General features: G+C 36.4%; 1 protein-coding gene across 1 annotated transcript; it reads left to right on the top strand.

Moving 5' to 3' along the window:
- Positions 1 to 14,658: 14,658 nt before the first annotated feature.
- On the top strand, positions 14,659 to 15,620 carry LOC127123234 (uncharacterized mitochondrial protein AtMg00860-like). Its single transcript, XM_051053473.1, has 2 exons — positions 14,659 to 14,827; positions 15,202 to 15,620. Exons 1-2 carry the CDS (start codon positions 14,659 to 14,661, stop codon positions 15,618 to 15,620), a joined length of 588 nt encoding a protein of 195 aa, XP_050909430.1.
- The last annotated feature ends 4,077 nt before the right edge of the window (positions 15,621 to 19,697 follow it).

Genomic DNA, 19,697 nt, shown 5'->3' with positions numbered 1-19,697 from the left:
CCAGAATTTCAATTATGCTAGGATGCAGTTGAAAATTCGTCACATTTACCAGTTGGTTAACAATGGCCAATCTACCACTCGGTGCATTTGCACCTCCATAGTGACCTAGGAGTCTTTCCGGAGGTGGAGGCGGTGGAACTGGAGGAATTTCAGCTGTAGTTTCTTTTTCTGAACTGAGTGATCAGGGGGAACTTCTTCTTTGGAATCCAATCTAGCGTTTCTGCGTCTCCGGTGAAGGATTCTCTCGATTTCTGCGTCAAAAAGAAATTTTGTTGAGGGCTCCCTTCGCATACACAGATTAGTGAGTGAAAATATATAAATGATAGAAAAATAATTTTATTGAAGAGCAACAAAATTTTAATTAAACTTAAAATTAAACTCTATATTTTGGCATTCCCCGACAATGGCGCCACAAACTTGATCGGAAAAATAGCAAGTATACTATTTTTCCAGTTATAGTAATAAAGGGGAAATTCCCCGAATGTCGATCTCAAGGACTGCAAGTTAATATTGAGTTCAATTCATCGTCCAATTAAACAAAAATTATAATTGGGGTTTTTAAATTCAAAATTATAAAAATAAAGGCAAAGGAAAATAATAATGAAAAATAAGGGTTTGCAAGGTAATATGAACAATGCTAGGGAAGGTGTATGATTTATCCCTGTAACAACTCTGAGTCACTATTGCATCAACAAATACCAATTACTACCAGTTCTCAAGGGTATTTTCTCCCAAGTCCTTGGTGAGAAAACCTTTAATCATTCTACCATAATTTCTATATCCATAGGCAATTAGGGTGAAGTTAAGCTTTATTCTATCAAGAATGCTCTGATTCTTACAGGGTATCCTTAGTCCTAGGTGATATCTACTACAGAGTAATCTTATGAAAACATTATCAATGGTGGTCCAGCCTTATTGATAACCATACAACAATCTCAATTGGTCCGAAAGAGAAGTCATTAGACACATCAAAAGATTACCGTAAACATAATATTATAAATGCAATCGTAAACTCCAAGTCATTACAATTCTAAATCAGGAACACCCCATAACATTGGGGGTTTAGCTACTCATATTGTTCAAAACAAATTTAGGATAAAAATACACATTACAAGTAATTGGATGACTTGAATCTTCAATCGCTTCCGCTCATGAAAATCTTCCACTCTCCGAATTCCTTGATCTCTATAATCCTTACTCGTCTGACAATTATGTGTTTGCCTCGTTCCAAGATGATCTTTTCTCTTGTAGAAAATCTCCTAATATAGTGAAAATCCCTTGGCAGAAGGTGGAAATCTCCAAAACGTCACTGCAACTTAAGCCCGGTGAAAAAGCCCGAAAACTAGAAAATTAGCATTTTGGGCTAACACTAGTCGTGTCAGGCTGACACGGGCGGCCGTGTCAGACCACTATCTTGGGAATTACTTCTTCTTTCTTGGCCTTCCTCCTGACACGGCCCGTGTCAGGTGACACGGGTGGCCGTGTCAGGCCTCATGAACTGTGAAATCTTCTTTTTTCGACTGTCATAACTTTCCACTTTCTTGCATTGAGTCATTTGGATCTTCTTCGTGGACCGGGAGGGCATAAACACAAAACTAAAGCGTAAAATCACGAAAATACAAAATAAAACTGACAATTAATAAAATTGCTTAAATAACTTACGGGAATGAGAATTAACTTTAAAGGTACCATAATGCATACATAGTGTCTCAAAAGCCTTGGTTTCTTGTCGGATAAGCAACAAAAACATAGTGAAAATGGTGACCGATCAGTGTGCTCTAGTTCCAAGAGGGAATCGATCCTATGGTGGGGATCATGTAGTGAAATAAACTTGAGAACCCTAGAGGCCAATACTTTTGGTACTTGTATCAAATTATTTATTAATAATAAAAGTTTTTTTTTCTTTATTTTTTTTAATAAAGTCCCTAAAATAGCTACTCCACTTAATGTATCAAGTGTGACTTAATCATGAGATCTCATTAAACATAAGGACATTATTCTTAAAGTATGCGTAGTCGAGCTTTGTTGTGATATGGGATAACATTAAAGCATTAAGACTATTCTGTATATAGAATGATGATCACATATCATGGATCATGGATAAGGAGTTATCAAGTCTTAGACATAAAATGTTATGCAAAGTGTCATAAGTTATTCTCATGGTGATAGTGGTGTATATCACCCTTCGACCTGAAACCACTATGGACCCTAGATGTATAGTCGAGTGTCTTATTGTTGATCAAACATTGTCCATAACAGGATGACCATAAAGACAATTGATAGGTACTCCACGAAGCATGCTGAGGGACATGAGTGACCTAGATGGAATTTTCCCATCCTGCATAACATGATTAATGTCTAAGGGCCCAATATTGAACTGGAAAAGGATGACATGATCTATGCCTTGTGTTAAATATAGACATAAGGACAAAAGGGTAATTGTACACATAAGTATTATCACAAAAGGATTTGTCAGATCACATGACATTTTCGTGTCTTGGGTAGCAGTGATGTTTTGCTAGATACCGCTCACTGTTTATTATGTTAAACACATGATTTAATGTAATTACCAATGTCGCGAAAACCTTCAAGGTCACACACAAAAGGACGGGTTGATGAGAGATAGAGTAAATAAGGAACATCGTAAGATACAATGCACTTAAGTGAATTATAGAACATCGTAAGGTACGTTGCAGTTAAGTAGAATACGAAATATAGTAATGTACCACGCGCTTAAGTAATTTTTGTATATCATAAGATATGGGCCACATACAATTAAGTGGGTTTTTTAGCTTGCAACCCACACAAGTGGTTCTATAAATAGAACCCTTGTGCAGAAGCATTGGATTAGATAAAAAAATCGTTTCTCTCTCTCTCTCTCTCTCTCTCTCTCTCTCTCTCACACACACACACACACACACACACACACATACACACACACACACACACACACACACAAACACACACACACATTCAAATCCTTCATTCGTAGCAGCTAGCACTGAGATTGAAGGAATTCGTTCGTATGGATTGAGTAGAGGCGTTGTCACCATTCAATGTTCATGATCACTCCTTAGATCTGCATCAAAGGATTCAGTCGCCACAAGAGGTAATGATTTCTATCAATGATCATGCCCATTCGTAAGTATCACTAAAGGAGAAAATTTTAAATTCCGCTGTGTTTTGGATCGTTATTCTCCTTCAGTGGTATTAGAGCCACTTACGAAACCATGCATCTGATAATTGTTTATTTTATGTATTTTCTGTGTTAATACGGTTAAAAGACAGAATGAATTAAATAATAAATGAGTAATTAAATTTGGCAGCATGTGTGTACGATTTTGATGATTGATGTTGACTATGCTTCGGAATCCGACGTTAGTATGGTGAAGCAGCGATACATCGATCGTCCATAGGTTACACAATTGAGATCGATCAAGTTATATATATGATATAAGTAATTCTAATGCAAAATACATTATATATGATATATTGTTTCTGTTTCGTTCATTCAAACACTTAATGGTTGTTTTCCTTTGAACGATCAATGGTCATTTGCTTCGGAATCCGACGAAAGTACGGTGAAGCAATGACGTTTTGATCAATCATACTGAATTAACAATCGAGGTGTGTTTGACGGTATGAAATTGTTGCATTAGGGTTCATGACGGTACAAGAGTTGTGATGTCACAGAGTTATGCGATTAGGGTTGTGACTGCGCAAGAGTTGTGCTTTAAAGTATCAAGTGTTGATGCGAAAACTGGCGTCGATTTCAAATGAATTATTCATTAAAATTTTGCGTCGGAACCACCGTCTGCTGACCGGGTAGCGGAACCCCCAGCTAACTCTGCGTAGTGTGATCAGTCGTCGAAATTTAATTTGGTTTATTTAATTAATAGAATTTAAATTAATAATAATAATGTGTTTATTATTAATTAATAGAATTTAACAGAATTTAAATTAATAATAATAATAATAATAATAATAATAATAATAATAATTTTTCATTTATAATAAAGAACAATTGTTGCTCCATTTATTTGAATGATATATTCTATGTTACTGCACAAATGAACAGTGGACTATATGTCCTTGATCTTGAAATTCATATTTATAAAATTAATAATAAAAGGGTGAAACCTAATGAGTTAAATCCAACTTACCTTTAGCATTGTCGATTAGGCCACATAAATAAGAAACACAATTCCAAACTCCATAAAGATGGACTATTGGACTCTTTTGATTATGAATCATATGAGACATGCAAATCTTGTTTAATTGGAAAGATGACAAAGTCTTCATTCATAGGAAAATGTGAAAGAGCTAATGATATTTTGGCCCTCATACATACTGATGTATGTGGACCATTGAACATACCAGCCATAGGAGGTTTTCAGTACTTCATCACATTTACTGATGATTTCAGTAGATATGGTTATGTGTATTTAATGAAACACAAATCAGAGTCCTTTGGAAAGTTAAAGGAATTCAAGAATGAAGTACAAAACCAACTAGGTAAGAATATTAAAACTCTTCGATCAGATCAAGGTGGTGACTATTTAAGCCTAGAGAGTTTGATGACCATCTGAAAGAGTGTGGGATTCTATCCCAACTTACTCCTCCTGGAATACCCCAATGGAATGGTGTATCTGAGAGAAGAAGTTGAACCTTGTTAGACATGGTCCTATCCATGATGAGTCACACCGATCTTCTAAACTCCTTTTGGGGACATGCACTATTGACAGCAACTTACACATTTAACTGTGTTCCATCCAAAAAGGTTGACAAGACACCATATGAGATACGAAGTGGTAAGAAACCACATATGTCTTACATGAAGATTTGGGGTTGTGAAGTTTATGTGAGACGACAAATTTCAACTAAGCTTGAGCCCAAATATGACAAATGCTTATTTATGGGATATCCTAAAGAAACAAGAGGGTATTACTTCTACAATCCTTCTGAGGGCAAAGTGTTTGTCGCTCGAACTGGAGTTTTCCTAGAAAAGGATTTTATTTCCAAAGGAATCAGTGGGAAGAAAGTAAAGCTTGAAGAAATTCAAGAATCACAAAGCATTGATACACATATTGAGGAATTAGAGCAGGAAACACAAATAGTTGTGGAAGAGCAACCTGCTAAAGTAGAACAAGACCAGCGTAGGGCAAGCAGGATACTTCACCTACCTGAGAGATATGGATATCTCATAACTGATCAAGGTGATGTATTACTCATGGATCAAGATGAGCATGTGACCTACCAAGAAGCCATAACTGGTCCCGAGTCTGAGAAATGGCTAGAAGCCATGAAATCTAAAATGGATTCCATGTACACAAACCAGGTTTGGACCTTGGTAGAGCCTCCTGTAGGAGTTAACCCTATAGGATGCAAGTGGGTCTTTAAAAGGAAGACTGACATGGATGGTAAGGTACATACCTATAAGGCAAGACTAGTTGCAAAAGGATATAAAAAAATTCATGGGGTTGAATATGATGAAACCTTTTCACCAGTTGCAATTCTTAAATCTATTCGGATTTTACTTGCTATCGCTACATTTCATGATTGTGAAATATGGTAGATGGATGTCAAAACTGCTTTCCTTAATGGGAATCTTGTTGAGGATGTGTACATGACACAACCTGAAGGATTTGACATACCAGAAGAAGCCCAAAAGATATGTAAGTTACAAAGATCAATTTATGGATTGAAACAAGCTTCCAGAAGCTGGAATCTTCGTTTTGATGAAACAGTAAAATAATATGGATTCATCAAGAATGAAGATGAGCCTTGTGTTTACAAGAAGGTTAGTGAGAGCATGATCGTCTTCCTGGTATTATATGTAGATGACATATTACTCATTGGAAATGATGTCCCTACCCTACAACAAGTAAAGTCTTGGTTGGGGAAATGCTTTTCTATGAATGATCTAGGTGAAGCAGCCTATATATTAGGAATCATGATCTATAGAGATAGATCACAAAAACTGTTTGGCTTAAGCCATAGTACATACATATACAAAGTGATGAGACGCTTTAATATGCATGATTCCAAGAAAGGATTCATACGTATGCAACATGAATTGTGTCTGTCAAAAACACAATCCCCTTCAACTAAGGAAGAAAGGGATTGCATGAATAAGATTCCATATGCATTTGCAATAGGATATGTCATGTATGCCATGTTATGTACTCTACCAGATGTCTCGTATGCTTTAAGTGCAACGAGTAGGTACCAATCTGATCCCGGTGATGCTCATTGGGTAGCTATCAAGAATATCCTTAAGTATTTGAGAAGGACTAAGGACTCATTCTTGATATATGGAGGTCAGGAAGAGCTTGTTGTAATTAGATACACCGATGCTAGCTTCCAGACAGATAATGATGACTTTAGATCGCAATCTGGTTATATGTTCTGCTTAAACGGTGGCGCTGTGAGCTGGAAAAGTTTAAAGCAAGATACAATTGTTGATTCTACAACCGATGTTGAGTATATTGTTGCCTCAAGTGCAGCAAAGAAAGCTGTTTGGATCAAAAAGTTCATTAGTGAACTTGGCATAGTTCTTAGCCTTGTGGATCCCATTGATCTTTATTGTGATAACAATGGTGTTATCGCACAAGCTAAGGAGCCTAGATCTCACCAACGACCCAAACACATATGTAGGCGTTATCACCTCATTCGAGAGATAATAGATAGAGGAGATGTGAAAATATCCAGAGTACCTAAACTTGACAATATTACTGACCCACTGACAAAGCCTCTTGCGCAGCAGAAGCATGATGACCATACTAGATCTACGGGCATTAGGGGTATGCCTGATTGGCTATAGTTCTAATGGGAGATTGTTGGTGTAAGCCCTAGAGGCCAATATTTCACGCATAATCATTATCAATTCAATAAAATGCATCGCTTAATATCAAACAGAAACACACAATCTTAAATAGTATGTGATAGTACCGATTATTCGTCAAAATATGATAATGCTAATTTAATAAAAATATAATTATTTCTCTTTTAACTTTTAATTTTTATAATCGATATAAAATAATCAATTGAGTCACTAATTATAGGAGTAAACAAATAATTTTTTCATCAAATATTTATTATTATTAAAAGTACAAAAAGAAGTTGATCTTCAACCAATTTAACCAATCTCTGACTGCGGCAATTAAAATTCATAGGTTAATAGGTTCACATCTATCGCCTCCTACCTCTGTGAATGTGGGTCTCATCTACTTTCATGGACGGTCTCAATGCAACACAAAACATGTTCTGTTACTATTCATCACCATATCCCAAAGTACACAGTTAAAGCAACCCTTGCACATGGGTTATGACACACTTTAATAATCACTTCACCAAATAACTTATTTTAATTCATCATTCAATTGTAGTACGTTCGAATCAACACGTAACCCGTGAATTCTAAATTATTTCCCAAAGTTGAAATTTCGTTAGTTGTCTTTACTACTTAGCTGTATATTTTGATTATATATAAAGCAACATTTATTTGATGGTGATTCATTCATATGCTAACAATTTATTAATCATGAATCTTCGTAGATACGATCTGTATGGAAAACGATAAAATTTGGATTTCTGATTTAACGTTGAAATCTTGCGAAACCGCGATTCTCGCGATTAGTGTTTTTAATCAGTTTAATGAACTATATGACTTAATGCCACTACTAATTAATTATGTGAAGAAACTACAAAATAATTGGAAAAAGTTGGTATCAAAATTGACAGAACACAAAAAAATCTCAAAGATTTATAAATGTAGATGTACTAGTATTATTGCTGGTTTGTTTTTTTATCACCATCATCTTCTCTTATTTTTAAAATAAAAATAGTTATGCTTACTAACCTATTTATTTATTTATATATTCCGTTAATTTAAAAAGGACATGGTTACACAATTATTCTTGAAAAATAATATATCATGATGTCAAATTAATTGGTAGTGTTTGGCCATATCAGGCTTGCTGGTTCACTAGTGGAGACTCTTTTAATTGGTGTATATTTTTTAAACAGATATTCATATAAATCGAGTTTAAACTTTTTATATATTTATCCAATCATATATACTAGAACAACAACAAAAATAAAATATCAAAGGGAAATAAAAATAAAACACAATAAATACAATCAATTTTTTTAAACGTAATTCAGTCAATAGTGTTTACTTGTTCAGTCAATAATGTTTACTTTTATAACTATAGAGCAGTTGTAATTTTTTAATTTTTATCGAATAATTAGGATTAATGTGTTACAAGTAATATAAAAGTATATAATATTATGTCCCGTTTATAATAGTAGTTGAATATAAATAATGTCTATTCTAAAAAAATAATGACCTTGTAAAGTATGACATTAATATGTTTGGTCTTGAAATAATACATTTAATTGTTTGTCAAATAAATATCATTTTTACTACCACAATACAAGCAAATTCCACCTTATTTAAAACACATAAATTTTAATAAATATTAAATAAAGAATAAAACTTTATAAAGACAAATAAAATTTCAATTTTGTATTTATATTTATACAAAACAAAACTTTATGATAAATATATGCAACTTCTTATGTCATTTTGTTGTGACAAAATAGGCCACCAAGGCTAAACATAAGTACCGATAGGCATGGGCTAAAGTGACATAATATATTGTTTGGCTAGTAAGTAGTGACCCATCCTATTTAATAATTTCATTCCTCTCTTGGCAATTTCTACTCACAGCATAACAAAAAGGCAATATTAAATTATCAACAGAAAGAGCAAGAAAAATATTACAATATTATTTTTCAGGGGCTTATCCCCCGAGCTTGAAAAATAAATGAAAATGCATGAATGATTATTTTTCTTATATCAAAAAGGAAAAACCAGCATTTTTCAGAAAAGTAATATTAAAAGCATGTTACTCTTTTCATGGTAAAAAATACACACACACCACGTGTGTAGTTATGTTTTCTTTTAACCTTTTGGTTATAACGTGAATCAATGCATTGTTGAAAGTGATTTATGAGTTGTTTTAACGGCGCCAACGTAGCAATTGCACATGCAGTTGTTTGGTTTTTTTTGTTGGTTTGAATTCTATTGTTATTAATTGTGTTTTTGAAAATTTGGTTGTTGGGACAGATAGATTCCTTTGCGTTCAGAGGAAAGAAACACAGCAAAAAGACGAGAGGGTTGAAAAAACAAATCTGATATGGTGTCAGTTTGAAAGGATTGCTCTTTGATGGGTAGTTCTCTCTCCGTTGGTCTGTTTCATGAAGTTCGAGTCTTACATAAATGTAATGTAAATGGACGTTTTCATCATTAACTATTTTCTTTTATTATTAAATGTTACGTGCAGTATTTGAATAGAGAAATTGGTAAACTTTTAGGTGTAATAAATATGTTGGATTGAAATTTCTGATTTGAAGGAGATTGTTCAATCAAAATCAAAATCAAGTAGTGTCGAATCCTTTAGATGTTAAAATAACGAAGAGTATTTTGATATTAATGTTAGATTTAGTTTTATTTGTTTTTTTAGTTGAGTTAATTATGTTAGTTTTGAGTATTATTTGAGAAGTAAGTAAATTTAAAATCTATAAATAAAGAGTAACCCGTATTATTGTAAATACTTGAATTTTACAGTTGCAAAAAGAATAAAGAATCACAGTTTATGGGCAAAGAGAAATTCTGCAGAATCAATTTATCTTCTTCTCTCGATAAACCCTAATCCTTTTGTTTCCCCAATTCAATTTTCTTTTCTTGTTTTCATCATCATTGTGCATCGATACAATCTTTTAATTAAGTTTGGTTGATTCACTCGAGTGAAGAGTGAATAACAAGAGGGAATTTGATTGGTGCGATTGAATCTTGTTCATAAAGATTGACTCGGAATTACTCAAAGTTTTGGATTTAATTTCAATATATGGTATCTAGAGCACTGATTGGACGATTCTTGGAAGCATAACATGATGAATCATCTGAGCTGGCATTTTCCGACGAATCTCCCAATTCTGAAGAATCAGAGTTATGAAAATGAGTGCAAACAGATAAATATTGTCTTTTGCTATCAAGATCTTAGGATCTTGTGAAGGAGGGAGTGACACAACTTGCAGCAAACGCGACGGATGAAGAAAAGACTGCACACAAAGAATTGAAGAAGAAAGATTATAAAGTTCTCATTATAATTCATCAATGTGTCGATTCTAACAATTTTGAAAAGATTAGTGATGTTGAATCAACGAAAGAAACATGGAAAATTCTGGAAAAATAATTTGAAGGCAGAGAAAAGATGAAAGAGGTGAGGTTACAAACTCATAGAAGAACGTATGATATGCTTCAGATGGAAGACAATGAAAGTATAACAGATTTTTTCCTAGGGTTACAACACTGGTGAATCAAATCAAGGTATGTGGAGAAGTGTTGACATCAAGATTAGTTGTTTCAATGATCTTGAGGTCATTGGCTCCCAAGTTCGACCACATGGTAGTAGCCATAGAAGAGTTAAATATTTGCCAACATTGACAAAGGAAGAGCTTCAAGAGACACTTGAATCTCATGAACAAAGAAAAACTGAAAGAGATGCGGACAAGTCGAAGAGTGATGTGGCTTTGCAGACACAATCAGCAAGAGAAAATAAAGGTAAAGGGAAGTGGTTCGACAACAAGGGTAAATAAGGCTACAACAATTCGACTAGTCGAAATCATAAAGAAGGAGGCTGGTAGAATCAGAGAAGATCCTTATACCAAAGTAACCAAAGAGGCAGTGTTGTAGGTAGAGGAAGAGGCGATGGTCGAAAACCTGAAAAAGTCACATTCAGTGTTTCGACTGTCAAAAGTATGATCACTACTCTAGTGATTGTCCTGTAAAACAAAAGAATCAAGATAATGATGCAAATCATGAAGAAGAAGAGATGTTGTTGATGGTCACAACAAGAGATGAAGACAAATCCCAGGACCAATGGTACTTGGACTCAGGATGCTCATCACACATGACTGGTAGGAAAGATTGGTTTGTCAGCATAAAACCCTCAATGAAGAACATACTAAAATTTAAAACTGACAATACTCTAGCAACTGAAGGTATTGGTGATATTTTGATTACAAGGAAAGATGACAAAAGGTCAGTAATTTCCAATGTACTGTACATACCAGACATGAAAAGTAATTTGCTCAACATAGGGCAATTGGTCGAAAAGAACTACAAAGTGTCGATCAAAGACAAGATGATGAGGGTTCTCGAATCAGGTGGAAGGTTAATCTTGAAGGCACATATGTCTCAGAATAAAACCTTCAGGATTGAACTTAATGTGATGGAGCACAAGTGTCTTGCAACTGCAACTAACATGGATGAATGGATATGACACTATAGACTTAACCATCTCAACTTCAAAGACATCAGAGATCTGAAAAGAAGAAATATGGTTTTAGGGTTACCAGAATCGATATTCCAAATGAAGCGTGTGAAGAATGTGTGCAGGCGAAGCATCACAAGAATAACTTCAGCATGGATACAGGAAGCAAGTCAAAGGTAATTCTTGAAGTCATATACTCTGATGTGTGTGGTCATATCCAGCGAACTCGATTGGAGGTACAAATACTTTATCACATCCATAGATGTTTTCATTTTAAAACTGTGGACTTACCTGATCAAGAAGAAAAGTGAATTGATCGAGGCATTTTCCAAGTTTAAATCTATGGTTGAAAGACAAAGTGGTCGAAAGCTCAAGATTTTGAGGAGCGATGATGGTGGATAGTATGTGATCGAAAAAATAGCAAGTGTACTATTTTGCCTAGTTTTTGGCGCCGTTGCCAGGGACTGCCAAAATATAGAGTTTAATTTTAGTTCAATTAAAATTTTGTTCCTATGCAATAAAATTATTTTTCTGTCTTTTATATAATTTCATTCACTAATTTATATATGCGAGGAGATCCCTCAACTGAATTTCTTTTTGACGCAGAAATCGAAAGAACCTTTCAGCAGAGACACAAAAATGTTAGATTCGATTCCAAAGAAGAAGTTCCCTCTGATCACTCAGATTCATAAAAAGAAACTATGGCTGAAATTCCTCCAATTCCACCTCCTCCACCTCCGGAAAGACTCCTGGGTGATTATGAGGGTGCAAATGCGTCGGGTGGTAGATTGACCATTGTCAACCAACCGGTGAATGTGACAAATTTTCAACTGCATCCTAGCACAATCAATCAAGTTGAAAGAAAACCTTTCACCGGAAAGGTTAATGAAGATGCAAACAAGCACTTGCAGAGATTCCTGACCATGAGTACTACTTTGAAAATTGATGGTCATACTGATGAAGCAGAGAAGTTAAGAATGTTCCCGTTCACTTTAGCTGAAGAGGCGGAAGAGTGGTTCTACTCTCTCCTAGCTGGCAATATTACATCATGGGAAAAGATGGAAACAATTTTCCTAAATGAGTATTTTCCAACATCAGTATTTCTGAGAAAAAGGTATAAAATCTTAAACTTCAAACAAAAGGATGGTGAGTCTTTGGGAGATGCTTACAAAAGATTCAAAAGGGTCTTAATAGCTTGCCCAACTCATAATATGGATCAGACTGAACAAATGCAAATGTTTGTTAACAGGCTGAAAATAAAGACAAAACAATTGATTGCTACAACAGCCGATGGCTCAACAAATTTCTCAACAGACACTGGCATTAAAAAGATCATTAAAGCAATAACTGGGAATGAGCATTTGGAATTATACGACAGGTGTACAAGCAAGCCTGAAGGAGTCGTTGATATGAAACTGGAAGCTAATAAAATGCTTTTGGAAGACACAGTCGCTGCTGAAGTAGAAAAGAAATTAAAGGCTATGAATATAGGTACTCAACAGGTAGCTCAAGTTCAACCGACTCAGACCATCACTTGTGAAATCTGTAATGGACCTCACCACACGGTGTATTGCTTTGCAACTCCTCAATAAATTTAAGAGATAAAATTCTTGAAGCGGAATAATCCTTACTCAAACACTTACAATCTAGGTTGGAAGAATCATCCAAACTTCTCCTGAAAAGATCAGAGAGGGAATGTTCCACAACAGGGTCAAGGACAATATCAGACCCAATATCAACAACAACAGCAACAACAAGCTCCTAAGAAGGCAGACTGGGAGATTGCCATTGAAAAATTTGCCGCTCATAATATTCAGTTCCAAGAGGAGACTAGAAACAATCAAAAGAACACCACTGCCTCAATAAAAAATCTTGAAGTTCAGATGGGTCAGATAGCACAACAGTTAGCCTCAAACTCTCAAGCTCCAAGTACCTTACCGAGTGGTACAGTGACAAATCCGCGTGAGCATAATAATGTTAACGCTGTAGTGACCAAAAGTGGTAAGTCAACTGAAGAACCAGAAGAAAATAGTGCAGAGGAAGATGGCTTATTAGAGGTCAATTTAGAAATCAAAGAAACAAAGAAAACAGAGGAGGAAGTTGTGATAATGCTTGTAAAGGAAAAATAAAAAGCTTCTAAGCCAATCATCAAATTCCTTTACCCTCCGAGACAAAATAAGAAAGATCAACATGAAAAGAATTTTGAGTAGTTTTTGGAAATGTTTAAGAAACTTGAAACAAACATTCCATTTTCTGAAGCTCTAGAGCAAATGCCAATATATGCCAAATTCATGAAATACACCATCTCCAGAAAGCGCTCCACAAATTTAGACCTGATCATCCTCACTGAAACTTGTAGTTCTATTCTCCAAGGTATGAAAATTCCTGTGAAAAAGAAAGACAGGGGTTTGGTTACTATTCCCTGCACTATTGGTGATAGAAAACTCAAGAAGGCTCTGATTGATTTGGGAGCGAGTGTGAGTTTGATGCCGTTGTCCATTTATACAAAATTGGGCCTTGGCACCATTCAAGATACTAGGATGACACTTCAGTTTGCCGATGGCTTAGTTAGGCGACCTTATGGAATTGTGGAAGATGTTCTGGTAAAGATAGATAATTTTATATTTCCGATTGATTTTGTCATTCTTGAGATGCCTGAGGATGAGGAGATCCCTCTCATATTGGGCAGACCATTTTTAGAGATAAGGCAGTGTATGATAGACATAGAGGAAGGAACAATGACTCTCAAAGTCTATGATGAAGAATTGAAAATTTATGTTCGAAACACTATGCAATACAAAGATGATGTTGGCACGAGTCACACTGTAGAGGTAATAGATCAAGTGATTGCTCAAGAAATTGAAACAAAAATACCTCAGTTACCGTTAGAACGTGTTTTGAGCTTATCAATTTTTGAAAGTGATAAAGACGAGAGAGAGAGAGTCAGAAGTGCTAGCCATTATGGAGGAACAACCTCAGTGGATTAGATCTAAACCACACCGGTGGAAAGATTTAAAACCACCCCCACCATCAGAAGATACTCAAGAGCCCAAAAAGGGGGAAAATCTGAAACAATTACCTGCGAATCTGAAATGTGTTTCTTGATGCTGAAAAGAGGTGCCAGACTATTATCAATTCCAGTTTAAAAAGTTTCCAAGAAGAAGAAATCATCCAAGTACTAAAAAAATACAAGAGTGCTATTGGATGGGCGAATGAGGATTTGAAAGGTATTAACCTGAAAGTTTGCATGCACAGGATCTTGATGGAAGATGACCATAAGTCGGTAGTTCAACCATAACGAAGACTTAATCTAGCTATGAAAGAAGTAGTTCGTAAAGAGGTTGTCAAGTTGTTGGATGCGGGGCTGATTTACCCCATATCCGACAGCTCATGGGTTAGTCCAGTGCACGTGGTACCAAAGAAAGGGGGGACTACTGTGATAAAAAATGAGAAAAATGAGTTGATCCCAACTAGAACTGTTACAGGTTAGAGAGTGTGCATTGATTACAGAAGGCTGAATATTGCAACAAGAAATGGCCACTTCCCTTTGCCATTCATTGATCAAATGTTGGAAAGGTTATCCAGTTATGATTAATTCTTTCCTTGACAGATACTCGGGGTACAATTAGGTTGTTGTGGCCCCTGAAAATCAAGAGAATACCGCTTTTACATGTCCTTATGGTATTTTCGCATACAGGAGAATGCCATTTGGATTATGCAACACACCTGCCACATTTCAGAGGTGTATGACATCCATATTCGCGGATATGCTGGAAAAGCATATGAAAGTGTTTATGGATGACTTTTCTGTTTTCGGTTATTCTTTATAAATGTTTGGCTAACTTGTCTCTTGTGCTAGAAAGACGCCAGCAAACAAATTTGATCCTAAATCGGGAGAAGTGCCATTTTATGGTATATGAAGGAATCATGTTGGGACACAAAATTTCCAATCGAGGCATAGAAGTAGACAAAGCAAAAGTGGAGGTGATAACTAATTTACCACCACCAGTGAATGAAAAAGGCATCAGAAGCTTCTTGGGACTTGTGGGTTTTTACCGCAGGTTCATCAGGGACTTTTCTAAGATCACCAAACCATTGACAAACTTACTTGTAAAAGATACACCTTTTCTTTTTGACAAAAAGTGCAGCGAAGCTTTTGAGATCCTGAAGAGGGAGTTGGTGTCTGCTCCTATAGTGATTTCCCCTGATTGGTCTCTCCCTTTTGAGATCATGTGTGATACAAGTGATAATGCAGTAGGGGCAGTGCTAGGACAATGAAAGGCGAAGCTCTTGCATGTGATTTATTATGCACGTCACATGTTTAATCCCGCCCAAATGAATTATGCAACCACTGAAAAAGAGTTGCTCGCGGTTGTATATGGTTTTGATAAATTCAGGTCTTACTTGTTAGGATCGAAGGTAATTGTTTATACTGACCTTGCGGCTTTGAAATATCTTTTTGCTAAACAGGAATCTAAACCAAGGTTGATGACATGAATCCTACTTCTGCAAGAGTTTGATCCGGAAATCAGAGACAAAAAGGGTTGTGAAAATACTATTGCTGATCACTTATCCTGAATGTCTCTTATAAAAGAAATAGAGGAGAAACACCCAATCATAGATGAGTTCGTCGACGAACAAATCCTAACTGTTACTGGTGTTCCTTGGTTCGCAGATTATGCGAATTATTTGGTGGGTGGACTAATACCTAATGATTTTCATTCTAACAAAAAGATTTTTTTTTGCATGATTGCAGGTTTTATTTGTGGGACTACCCATTCTTGTACAAAAAAGGAATAAATGGGTTGGTTCGAAGATATGTTCCAGAGGAAGAACAAAGGGACATCCTCAGAGCTTGTCATGACTCATAATATGGAGGACACTTTAGCAGCGATAGAACAACAACAAAAGTTCTCCAGTCTGGGTTGTACTGGCCTGGCCTGTTCAAAGATGCTCAAAGTATAGTAAGAGAATGTGACAGATGTCAGAGTACGGGTAATATTTCAAAGAGAAATCAGATGCCTCAAAATGCCATGTTGGGGGTAGAATTGTTCAATGTATTGGGCATAGACTTAATGGGACCTTTTCCACCATCATTTGGAAAACATTACATTTTGGTCACTGTTTATTATGTGTCAAAGTGGGTGGAAATTATAGCATTACCTACAAATGATGCTAAAATGGTGGTCAAATTCCTAAAAACTACATTTTCTCTAGGTTTGGGGTACCAAGAACACTAATTAGTGACAAAGGTACTCATTTTCTAAACAAGTTAATGGAGAATCTGTTAAGGAAAGATAACGTCAAGCATAAAATTGCCACACCATATCATCTTCAGACAAGTGGACAGGTTGAAGTATCGAACCAGCAGATAAAGTAGATCTTGGAAAATACTGTCAGTGCTTCTCGAAAGGACTGGTCGATCAAGTTGGAGGATGCACTATGGGTGTACAAAACAACATTCAAAACCTCAATATGTATGTCCTCTTATCAATTGGTTTATGGTAAAACATGTCATTTACCGCTCGAACTAGAGCACAAGGCATTTTGAGCCTCCAAATTCCTGAACTGTGACCTTTCAAAAGTCGGGGAAACCCTGATTCTTCAACTATATGAGCTAGAAAAGTTTAGAAATTGGGCTTATGAAAATGCAAAAATATACAAAGAGCAAATGAAAAAATGGCATGAATAAAGAATTCAGAAGAAAGAATTTTGGGAAGGACAGTTGGTGTTGTTATTTAATTCCAAGTTGAAGTTGTTCCTTGGAAAGCTGAGGTCGAGATGGTCGGGACCTTTTGTGATTCACAAAGTATTCCCGCATGGAGCAATTGTGCTCGAAAATCCAGCGAACAGAGACACTTTTCGAGAGAATGGGCAGAGAGTAAAGCCATACCATCAAGGACAAGAGAGTGGTCTGGTAGATAAGGTCTGTCTTACCTGATAAGATGGACGATTGTCGAGCCATGCGATGTTAAACGAAGCGCTTCATGGGAGGTGTAACACCCCAAAATTTGTCCTCCTTAACCACGCATTCATTTTTAGGTCATTTAACATTAGATACATTGCATTTCATCATGTCAATCGGGATTAGCTCCAAGAAGCTTGAACATCATCCAGGACACTTTGTGGGTTCTATTTAGATGATCAGTCAACAAGGGAAAGACTTGAGTTACTTCCAACAGGGGTCTATTCGTCAGTCAAAATGTTAATCTTGAAGGAGCAAAGGTTTGTTCATAAGTTGTCATGCTCGCTAGGCGAAGACCACGTGTTATGAAAAAAAAAAACGAAAATAAATAAATAAATAAATAAATAAAAAATAAAATAAATAAATAAAAGAAAAAATCTCAGACTTGGACCTCTCTCAAAAGCCCACTAAGCTACCAATATTAGGCTATAAATAATAGAGTTTTCATTGAAACAAAACCCTGGACAAAACCTGGAGAGAAACCTAGAGAGAGAGAGTGAGAATTAATCTGCAGCAACCTCCAGGCAACTCTGAAAGGTTCATTCTGACTCGCACACTTTCAGCTCAAGAAAACCCTAACATTGGTTTGCAAATCCAGCCGTGCCATTTGATTTCAACCGATCTCTCCAATCAGGTTTGCCCTTATTCCCATTACCTTTGTGCTTTGAAGTTGAATACTCTGAATGTTTGAGGTATGATGGATAAATTTCATTAGGTTTTTGCCCACGGGTTCATAATTATGTATGAATGTATAAATAATCCCTTGAATGCTTAATCGTTTTATTTCTGAAGTGTATGCCACAGGGTTTGAGGTTTCTGAAACCATATTGTTATCCATGAAAAATCCAAACCCGCAGGCGCTCGCAAGCACCTTCGCTAGGCGAGCACGCAGCGACGCTTCTCCAAGCCTTCGCTAGGCGAGACAGTAGCGATCGCGACAGTAGCATTTTCTTTTTTCTGTTTTTCTCTAATCTGACTTACGTTTGTCATAGCATGTTTTCTCCTAATCCTTATCGTGTTTCACTAACCCTTTTGTTGAGTTTTTGTGAAGGCTCACATGACTTTTGCAGGGATAGCTCGCTGGATATTCCACTTTGCTTGTGGGATACCATTTGGGAGATTTATTCTGATTGCCTTGTTGGCACGTTTACTTTATACATGTTTGTTTTGTATGTGTTCGTATCCCCACAGGTAGCGCGGTTCCTTCGTCAAGGACTGCCTTTTTGCATGAGCATCCCTAACCCTACCAACTCATTGATTTTTCTTCTCCTAAGAACACGTTAACTCCTTCTACTATAGGCGAGTAAGTCTCCAAAGGTCGAGCATCCGGTAGATTGCGTAGTAACGTCGTTTGTCCAAAACCCAATCCATAACCCCGTAGTTAGCCGAACTACGGCTTGCTATGATTCTCATTCCAGATGAGATACGTAGGCATAAGACGCGATGTCTTAGCGAGCACAATTACCCTTAACCCCTAGGTAGCCGAGCTACGAAGACTCTGATTCTCATATTCAGATGAGATACGTATGCAGTGGATGCGACATCCGTGCGAGTCATTTTCTTTTGACCCTTTTTTTTAGTAAATAACACATTAGATAAACCCACACCCTTTAGACAAGAACTAAAAAAGTGGATCCCGTAGAGTACTACGGATGTGTAGGGGTGCTAATACCTTTCCTTCGTATAATCGACTCCCGAACCCAAGATTTGGTTGCGAGACCCTGTCTTGTCCTTTCCTTTTTCCAGGTTTACTTTGAGCGTTTCCTTTCCCTCCTTTGGGATAAATAACGCACGGTGGCGACTCTCCTGTCTTTCTTCGCCGGTTGTTTTTTTCGCATTCCATTTTTCAGGTTGCGACAGCTGGCGACTCTGCTGGGGACCCGGTTTCCCTAAGCGAGTCCCTCCTAGCTTTTGTAGGTTGTTTGTTTATTGGGTGTTTATTCTTTTGTACAGTTATTTATCTTTCAGCATTTACCTGCTTTATTGCATTGTGTACATATGACTGCCGTATCTGCTGGTTCTGTTTGTGAGATGAGTTCTATACCCGAACTCGAGTGCACTTAGGATAGGAGAATGGCATAGTCTTGTTGACTTGTGTGGAGTTATTCCTTAGCAAGTTGACTTGCAAGCCCATTCACTTGGTGGAGGTCATGTTGGGATCAATAATGTCACACAAGTAAGTTGTGGTTAGACATTACTTTTTCCAATATAGACCTTAGAAGCCAAGGACCTTAGTTTACCAAACCCATCTTGGCCTATTCGTAGGACGTAGTGCGAAAGTCGTTCAAGTGTAAGATTTGATACGATTGTTACGCGATACTACACTCATAAGAGTCTCTCTTGAGAATATTTTTGGAATACGAGTAGTCGTTCCTCCGATAATATCCGAA

Source organism: Lathyrus oleraceus, chromosome 2, assembly GCF_024323335.1.
Source record: "Lathyrus oleraceus cultivar Zhongwan6 chromosome 2, CAAS_Psat_ZW6_1.0, whole genome shotgun sequence".
Classification (NCBI taxonomy): domain Eukaryota; kingdom Viridiplantae; phylum Streptophyta; class Magnoliopsida; order Fabales; family Fabaceae; genus Lathyrus; species Lathyrus oleraceus.
This window is presented reverse-complemented; position numbering and strand designations above follow the sequence as displayed.

Coding starts and splice junctions, on each gene's coding strand:
- LOC127123234 (XM_051053473.1), top strand. CDS start 14,659: ATGAAAGAAGTAGTTCGTAAAGAGGTTGTCAAGTTGTTGGATGCGGGG. Junction 14,828..15,201: donor CCCAACTAGAACTGTTACAG/GTTAGAGAGTGT, acceptor CTCTTGTGCTAG/AAAGACGCCAGCAAACAAAT.